Genomic DNA, 8,732 nt, shown 5'->3' on the forward strand with positions numbered 1-8,732 from the left:
GTATACATTTGTTGAGGCACCCAAACAAACTGAGTCCTTCTTTAGAACCTCCTTTGCTGTGCACGTCTGGGTGCTGCTCTTTTTTGAAAATGTAAAGCGCAGAAAACGATTGCTCGTTAATCAAGAGAGTCCTATCCCACTGCAATGTCGAGATGTCTTTGATGGAGTAATTTCTCCGGAGTTCATCTGGTTGTGCTGCAATGTAGTTTCTGAAATACGCCAGAACCCCACCAACGGCCTTTGTCAACTCATTGTTTTCCTCGAACGAAATGTACGACGCAAGAGAAATAAAAAGCGACCTCTCGTCTTGTTGATTCTTCACGAATCCGAGTGGAATTGCCTTAAAGTTTTGGACACACGAATCCACTGAAAAATCAGCAGAAGGCAAAATTTCCAACTCAATGTCTTTCGATTTAAGGTGAGCAAGGACATTTGGTGGTATTTTCGAGTGCGTTATTACCACAGAAGCGGAAGATTGAAATAGGTAGCAGTCCAAGGTCGAGCACTCAGCTGGGTCTAAGAACATAGAAGATAATTCCAATTTTCCTTCGTCGATGTCAAGTGTCGCGATTCCGAGTCTGTTGTTCGTTGTACTAAGCGAGAGCACTCTGAAGGTGGACGGTGGTTCAGGCTGTTCAAATTCGTTGGGTTTGTTCGGTAGACGTAACTGGGCCGAGATAAGAGGTTTTTTATCTGTTACTTCCACCTCGTCGTTTTGCGACGAATCAATGCTGGGGTCTTGTGAAAATCTGAGCTGCGACTTTGAGACGTCTTTGCATAATAAGGCTGGTGACAACTGTGCTGGGACTGGTCGTGGTTTTGAGTTGAGTAACAACTTTGAAAGGAGTGGTGTCTTTTCCAACGCAGAGGCAGGCGTGGGCATTCCACTGGAAATGAGTGGGCTGGTGAATTGCCCTTTTGTGAAGTCAGTTGTGAACGTTTGTTTTGGTGTGGGGGCATTTGATGAGTCAAATATGTCAGAAGTCCCAAGTTTTTGTTTTCTTAACGTCGGCGACGTAAATGGCGAATTAACTGTTAAGACATTAAAGCTTTTTGCGTTTTGTGGGGTTGTGTTGCTAAGAAGGAACCCATCTATATCCTGAGACAGGTTAAAATCACTCATTTTAATTATTGTGGTACTTGGTCCCCCAAATTATCTTTCGTTCCATCAATTCAATCTTTATTCTCAAGTTTCTATTTTTATATTTCTTTATTAAATAATAAATAATAGGAAATAAAAATTAAATCTCATTTTCTAAGAAAAAATTTCATATAATTTACATCATATTTTTAATTAATGAATAAAATACAATAATAAGAAGTTGCGTTAATAGATTAAAATGTATTATATTTTAATACATAAATGAAAGTTATTATATTATAATTAATATTATAACTCCAATTTGTAATAAACAAATTTTATAATTAATAAAACCAAACTAAATAAAACAAACAATATGAGTGGATATCGAGGACCTCCAAACTATCCCCCTCCTCAACCACGTAGTCCACAAGACTTTCAACGACCGGAATACCCCCCTCGTCTTCCACAGGAGTATCGCCAACAACAGCCAGATTACAACCAGCAGCGCAATCAACAGTACCAAATCCCACCCGTCCCACAGTACGGGCAAGACCAACGACAGCAATACCAACAACCACCATATCCCCCGTACCAACAACAAGACAGAGTGCACTTACAACGTCTTCCCCCACAACAACAGCAAGCACAGAGAGATCAACAAATGTATCAACGAGAGCAGATGCAATACCAACAACAATACCAAAGAAGTGCCTCTCCGCAATACCAGCGAGAGCAGCAGTATACAAGAGAACAAGACGGCCCACAACAGCCCAAAGAGGATTTTAGAGTGAAACTTGCTGATAACAAAGAAACAGTCGAACGTTTGTCATTTTCATATTTCAAGTGAATGTTTGAATGAGACTCACAGATAGTCAAGACGAATGTGCTTGTCATCACAAATTTCCAAGAGAAACAAATGAGGGATTTTATGGGAACGAGAACGGCGTTTGAGGCATATCTCCCTGTTTATAAAATCGAAATCGTTTCTGTAGCGGACAGAAAGGCAGCAGAAGGGTTAATGTCACGTTTCAAGACATCACCAGAGAATAAGGAGAACAAAGAAGTCCACTGGGGGATGGAATATTGGATGAAACATGCTGTTTTCGATTCAGATAAAGGAGTCTGTAGAATATCAGTGAGACACATCCCGCCCACAGTCGTCGTCAATCAGGATGGCACATACGAGTATATCATGGGGAACAGGAAGGGTGATAGGAGAAACGAATACTACATAAAGCGGTGATTGATCTTTTGTTATTACCAACATATAGTTAATGTATTATTACTTTATAATAACGATGGGATAATAAATAATTTAGTCGTTTACTAACCTATTAATTTTCTATTAATAGATAGATAAATAATTAAAATGGATAGAACTAAAAGAATAAGTTAAGTAAACTATTCAATTGAACTATACGAAATCTAAAAAATTGGGTAGAAGAAAGGAGATGCTGGAAGAGAAGACGAATGGGTTTTTGATTGATGAAGCCGGGAATATATTCAAGGCTTTGCTTGTAGCCATGTGGGTTGTCTCTATCATCGTTGGGCTTGTGTTTTCAGGAATGGAGGCGACGGAAGTTGGCACTATTAAAACATCCATTGAAGCAGACATTAAAGACAACAAAGCCTCAATTTCAGGAGTTTCAGTTGGGTATGGGGATATGCAAAACACTCACATGTTTAACCAAGACGACACAAAAAAAATTGAAAAAATCTTCCAAAAATTGGAGAAAGACTCCACACACGCCAACAAGACGGAAAGTGAATTCATCTCGGATGAACCAAGTGATTCAACAGAACAAAGCTCTGATATACCATCAAACGTTTTTGCGTTCACAGACCCCGAGTTCAATATTACACATTGGAACCAATTTCAGGCGACGTCATGTAAGGCGTTTGTGAAAGTTAACATGACGCGAAACACTCTCGAGCAAGTAACCATCAATGGAATAGGTAAAATCCTCTTTTTGGATACGATGGAAGTGGTCTCAGAGAACCTCAGCTTCACTACAAAATGCTCTTTCATGGCGGGGGAGTGTTACAATTTTGATATCATCTTTTTGCGAAATGTTGGGAATAGTTCGTATGCGTTCATCTTTATCTTTGATGCACAGGGGTATTCGAAAATAGTGATGGAGTCTATGAGAGGTAAAGAGCGATACACAGCCTTTAAACTGACGTACAAAGTTATGTTTGAAGTGTTCTCTATAGTGTACTGTATTGGATATTTCATTTGTTATTTCATTCAAACAAAGCGGAAGAGTATCGGCGATTGTTTGCCCATGAACATCAGTATTTTAGTCTTTTTAGGGTTACTGATCTTTTTCAACAATCCATTTGAAGTGTTACGCTATTGGTTTAACGCAGATTGGATCTCTGGGGCAGATCTCTGGTTTTCGATGTTTTCAAATGCGTTTTTAGTTGTGTTTATTGCACTTCATATTGAACTGACGTTATATAAGGCGTTGGACGTGAAACCAAACATTTTTATGTGGACTGTTAGGAGTGTCATGGTAGTAATGTTTGTTATATCTTTTATTGTCTATTTCTTCATGTACTTCCTTGCATCAAACAAATCCCCATTTGCTACTATCACAGAGGAAATGACTATTGGTATAACGTTCGACGCACTTTCTAAGTTCATCCAGTTCATTCTCTTCGGGTGGAATTTGATGCACATCCTTTTCGCCTACCCAGAAGTCCGTTCCCCACTCTACAAAACTCGATTCTTCTGGTTTACTCTCTTCACTTCTATTTTGCTCATCATGCACCTCCTCTTCCTCATTTTCTTCCTCGACACTAATCAATACTCCTGTTTGTTTATTACAATTCAATGAGAACAACTCACGTGTAGCTCTCTCACACATGAACATCTGCCTCATTTCAAACCTTTACGCGTTCACCATATCACTGTTGTACTTCCCCAAGAGGCGGACAAACGCTGATGAATATGGAAATTACATCTACTTCTCCAATTGAAGTGGTATGAAACATGCTATTAAAATGTTATTGAAAATATTTATTGAAATGTTATTGATCTTTTTTTTGAAATTGTAGAATTGAAAAAGCAGAAAAAGGAGATGGACAAGCGTCGTCTGTACGTTGGTGGGTTGTGTGAGTGTGTTGATGACCAACTTCTTTTCGAGGCGTTTCTCCCTTTTGGTGATGTTGTTAGTGTTGATATTCCGAAAAACGACGGAGTAAATAAGGGATTTGGGTTTGTCCTTTTTGATGACGAAGACGATGCAAAGGAGGCGCTCGACAACATGGACAAATCGGAGTGGTTTGGAAAGACGCTGGTTGTCTCTTACGCTCGCAGCAACGAGTCATAATTTATAGATAATTCAGAGGTTTGAGTATGATGTGATAGAATTCCAAAAATAAGTGATTCAATATAATGAATTAGAAAACAAAGTCGAACACAGAATCAATCTATCCCACGGTGTTTCTTGGTACAAGTTCTTCTGGAGTCACAACAACATTTCCAGTCTTTTGTTTGATTAAAGGAAGAGTCGACGCCGTCTTGAGAACGGAAACGTCGTTTCTCATTGTGATTTGTCCGACAGAGGTTGTTTTGACTATATCTTGGAGCATGCTCTTAATGTTCTCGTTGATAATTGCAACGTCTTTTTGGAAGTCAGAGGACTGATTCATAAACTTCTTTGTTTCAGAAGTCGACTTTCCGTTCTCCTTCGCCTTAATTACAATTCCACCTCTCTTCCTCTCGAAGACTTCTAACGTCACTGTGCCAACCTTCTTCTCTTCTGGTGTGAAAAAGTCGATTGGATGAAAAATCATTTGGTAGAGTCCTGAGAAGAATCCCCGTTTTGGCTCGAAGGCCTCGAACGAAGGTGCGGGACCTTCATCGTAAAATCTCTTACGCAAATTGACTCCGCTTCCTTGTGTGATGCTTGCTTGTGACTGCATGTTTTTTGTTATTAATTTAATCAGTTTCTCCTTGCTTATCTGTTCTTTTGTTCTTCCTTTCAATCTCGGCATTCACTCATTTTTGGTATGATTTGATGCCAACATGCCATTGGAATGGTAAAAATTGACAACTATACACATTCAATATCCCCAAACCCTTTTTCTCTTTTTTTTTATCTTTTTAGGAAAAAAATGACTCTTTATAATGTACTAGTATTTATAATACATTTTTTGTTTTGGTATAGTAAAAAGGCCATTAAAAAGAACTTATCGGATGCGACTTTCTTATTCCAATTTTTTTCCTCAAAATTCCTCACTTTTCATTTTTCTCTTTTTATTTTTTATGATTTTTTTATGAATTTTTAATCAATAAAATAAAAATGTTATTCAATATCATTTTTTAGAAATGTTATTAAAATGTTTTACAGTGCGAAATGGGATTCAAAATGTTATTCAACTTTTGTCAGAAAAACGAAGAAAGAATACAAAAATGAAGCTCACCAAGCAACCAGACCGACAGAGTTTCTACAACTTCTCTGCGCCTGTAGATATTCACAACCCGGCGTTCCAAAGTAAAATTCACACGACGAGGGACTATATCTCAAATCTCTTTAAAACGCAAAAAACGATCTCCCAGACGTTGAACAAAGCAGTAACTACTGGTGTGCAATATCTTGGTGCTTTACAGGAAGTGTTTGATACGTTCTTGTCATTCAGTGACATCACCGAATCGCCACAAACATTTTCGAAGATCTTCGAACCACAGAAACAAAACATCGAAATACAACGAAGGTTTCTGTGCAATGTCATAGATTGGAAGATCCAAATGGACATAGACATTTCAAAGCAACTTTCTCAGTTTGAAACGCTCGACAAAAACTATATGAAAGCAGCAAAGACATTCGATACCGATTTCTCAAAACTTGTGAAGTCAAAAGCGTCGCAGAACGAGAAAGCAAAAATCTCCGAAAACGACATTCAACGCGAGACTGCCAAATTTTGTGACGAGATGAATGTTGTTCGATGGAATGTAGGACAAGTGATTCAATCCAATGGCATTCAATTCTGTCGCTCGTTTGAAAAGTGTTATTCGCAGTGTGCACAGACTATCGTCCCCATCTCATTTTCACAAGAAATGGTATTCAAAAAGCCATCAGAGAAACTTCAACTGTTTACTCCACCACCCAACTGTGGACTTGTCTTCGCTAAAGGTAATTTGTGTCCAAATGGGAGAAACTACTTCTTTATGAAAGGAAAGACACTCATGGCGGTCAATAAAAAGGTTGGAGAGTTCGTGGTGACAGATGTACTCACTTCACTCGCAAAGCCACAACTCGACAACCACACATTCGAGTTAATAACTCCAGCGTCTTCTTCACTCATCTCGACAGTCTCATTTGATGAGATGATGAAGTGGATAACACTCATGGACGCAATCAAAAATGACGCAGAGCATTACCAAGAGATCCAAATCAGCCCATTGACGGGGGTTAATCCGCTCGAAGTGACGAAGATGTTGTGGGCAATATCAGGGAACGAGAAGTGTGCGGAGTGTGGGAAGGCAGACCCCGAGTGGGTTTCTCTTACATTAGGGGTCTTGATATGTTTAGAATGTTGTGGAGCACATCGAAGTCTCGGCGTCAGAGTGTCACGTGTGAAGTCGTTGATGATGGATAGACTTGAAGGAGACTCGATTGATGTAGTTAAGAATCTTGGGAACACGTATATTAACTCGATATATCAATTGCAGAAGCCTGGCGTCTTAGTATCGCAGAATGCGAGTGGTTCCGAGAGGTACACGGCTATCAGAGAGAAGTACATTGAAAGGAAGTTCATGAGAAAGAGTTGTAATGTGAATGTTATAAACGAACTTACAAACAAGAACCTGAGAGGTATCATGACAGCAATTTGTGTGTGTGGGGTCGACAAAGTACCGAGTGGATTTTTGGTGTTGGCTGCGAAACAAGAGGATGTCAGTGTAATGACTTTGTTACTCTTACATGGCGTTTCTGTGGATCAACAAGATGGAGATCTGAACACTGCATTACACATTGCTATTATAAAAAAGAATGAACGAATGACTTCTCTTCTAATGAAGTACTCACCAAATTTGAATATTAAAAACAAAGAGGAGAAGACAGCAGTGGACCTTGCAAATGACGAAGGCTTTGAGCTTGGTGTAAAAATGCTTGGACATTTTAGTCGTTCCGAATTGTCGCCGATGATCGAAGACATCGATGAGAAGTATTTATCGACGATAGTTTCGCGAAGCAAATGAATTTCAATTATCTCTTGTGTTGTCAACGGAATAATAAAATCATAACTGCTGCAATAAATATAGTGAAAAGCTAGAGGTGGATGACGCTTCTTCTCTTCAAAAGGTTCTCCATAGTTGTATGGCAGCTTGAAAACACCCCTTTAAGTTTGTCATACCACTTGTCCGAGTCTTCAAATTCGATTCTGATCGTCGTATTGTTATCTCCAATGTGAATTTGCTTACCTACCATAAACAACTTCGCTTTCTCGATGAGGAAATGCTGCTTATATGTGATAACCTCCCCACCAAATATATTTTTAGAGTGCTCTAAAAAGAGGATCATGTCGGTGAAAAGAATCACCTCGACTTGTGAACTCCTTTCAAACCCTTCCACAGTCAAATTCTTATTCAGAGTTTCCCCTTTTTCTAATATGGCGTTGAACTCTTCTGAATGCATCGTTTTCACTACTCGCCCATTATCTGTCAAGTTCACCATTTTTTCAGTAAGAGTAGCGGTAGTGCTGTCGACCATCTCTCGACCCGGTTGCAATAGAAGAAGTGTTGGTGGAAGGTACCGAACATTTGTTTGTAATTGGACGACCTTCTCGTTGTTTTCTTGTTTCTTCGATTGTGTGTTAACGAACAGTGTCACCTTCTCGATTTCTTCGAGAGACTTTTTTACGTCTGGGAAGTCCAAGTCCTTATCAGAGAGATGCTTCAAGAGGTCTTTGAGTAAGAGTCTGTATCGTGGGAGTCTTTGTATTGGGGTAATCAAAAGAGACCCCAAGTCGAATCGTTGAAGGTGTTGTGGTGCGCTTTTCATTTGAGTTTTAAAGAAGATAGAAAACGGGTGGGGAGCTTTTAGTGTCACCGTCAAGTCCGATATTTGAGGAAATATTTGGCAATATTGGCTGTATAACTTAAGGTATGGTGTGAAGGTCAATATTGTTTTTCCAAATCGAGAATTTTGTGTATACACAGAGAGCTTCTCTTGTAAGTTATTAAATAAAGCTTTGTTAACGCCGTAGATAACAGTAATAGAACTAAATAAGAGTCGTATTTGGTCGTAAGTTAATATAGGTTGTTGGAGTTGTAGAAGTGGTTGGCGAATGATGTTTTCAATAACACTCAATTGTTCACAGTAAGTCCTATTTGTGAGCAATGATTTCCAATGGATGTTATTTATAATAATAAATATTATTAACAATACAAAACCAGCAAACTGTTCTGTTGTTATGAATTCCTTCACGACATTGCCACAATATAAATACTTCTTTTTATCGACTTTATTTTTCAATGCTCTTGCGCACCTTAATAGTATGGAGGCTGCGGTGTTTTTCTGAAACGAGTATAACACATAAGCAACTGCTTTCTCGTAATTTCCAATTTTCATCGGTTTGTTGTATTTCGCAATAAACTGTACCGGAGGTTGCAACAAGTCAGTCACATCAAATGGGCATT

At 38.9% G+C, this 8,732-nt stretch overlaps 6 protein-coding genes across 6 annotated transcripts; 3 read left to right on the forward strand and 3 right to left on the reverse strand.

Annotated features, from left to right (window-relative positions):
* Nucleotides 1-1,123, reverse strand: EIN_033760 (DNA mismatch repair protein mutS; the record flags this gene model as incomplete). Its single annotated transcript, XM_004185783.1, has 1 exon — nt 1-1,123. A coding segment is annotated over one exon (1,123 nt), but the record flags the coding sequence as incomplete, so codon positions are not given.
* A 334-nt stretch (nt 1,124-1,457) lies between these two features.
* On the forward strand, nt 1,458-2,327 carry EIN_033770 (hypothetical protein; the record flags this gene model as incomplete). Its single annotated transcript, XM_004185784.1, has 2 exons — nt 1,458-1,905; nt 1,957-2,327. The coding sequence occupies 2 exons, from the start codon at nt 1,458-1,460 to the stop codon at nt 2,325-2,327; spliced, it is 819 nt and encodes a 272-aa protein (XP_004185832.1).
* A 208-nt stretch (nt 2,328-2,535) lies between these two features.
* EIN_033780 (hypothetical protein) lies at nt 2,536-4,066 on the forward strand (the record flags this gene model as incomplete). Its single annotated transcript, XM_004185785.1, has 2 exons — nt 2,536-3,901; nt 3,942-4,066. 2 exons carry the CDS (start codon nt 2,536-2,538, stop codon nt 4,064-4,066), a joined length of 1,491 nt encoding a protein of 496 aa, XP_004185833.1.
* A 453-nt stretch (nt 4,067-4,519) lies between these two features.
* EIN_033790 (hypothetical protein) lies at nt 4,520-5,014 on the reverse strand (the record flags this gene model as incomplete). Its single annotated transcript, XM_004185786.1, has 1 exon — nt 4,520-5,014. One exon carries the CDS (start codon nt 5,012-5,014, stop codon nt 4,520-4,522), a length of 495 nt encoding a protein of 164 aa, XP_004185834.1.
* A 490-nt stretch (nt 5,015-5,504) lies between these two features.
* EIN_033800 (gcn4-complementing protein, putative) lies at nt 5,505-7,292 on the forward strand (the record flags this gene model as incomplete). The annotated part of the gene is made up of 1 exon (XM_004185787.1): nt 5,505-7,292. One exon carries the CDS (start codon nt 5,505-5,507, stop codon nt 7,290-7,292), a length of 1,788 nt encoding a protein of 595 aa, XP_004185835.1.
* Nucleotides 7,293-7,362: 70 nt separating this feature from the next.
* EIN_033810 (guanine nucleotide exchange factor, putative) lies at nt 7,363-8,664 on the reverse strand (the record flags this gene model as incomplete). The annotated part of the gene is made up of 2 exons (XM_004185788.1): nt 7,363-8,419; nt 8,495-8,664. 2 exons carry the CDS (start codon nt 8,662-8,664, stop codon nt 7,363-7,365), a joined length of 1,227 nt encoding a protein of 408 aa, XP_004185836.1.
* Nucleotides 8,665-8,732: the final 68 nt, after the last annotated feature.

The sequence above is a fragment of the Entamoeba invadens genome, assembly GCF_000330505.1.
Source record: "Entamoeba invadens IP1 unplaced genomic scaffold scaff_1105074726079, whole genome shotgun sequence".
NCBI lineage: Eukaryota > Evosea > Mastigamoebida > Endamoebidae > Entamoeba > Entamoeba invadens.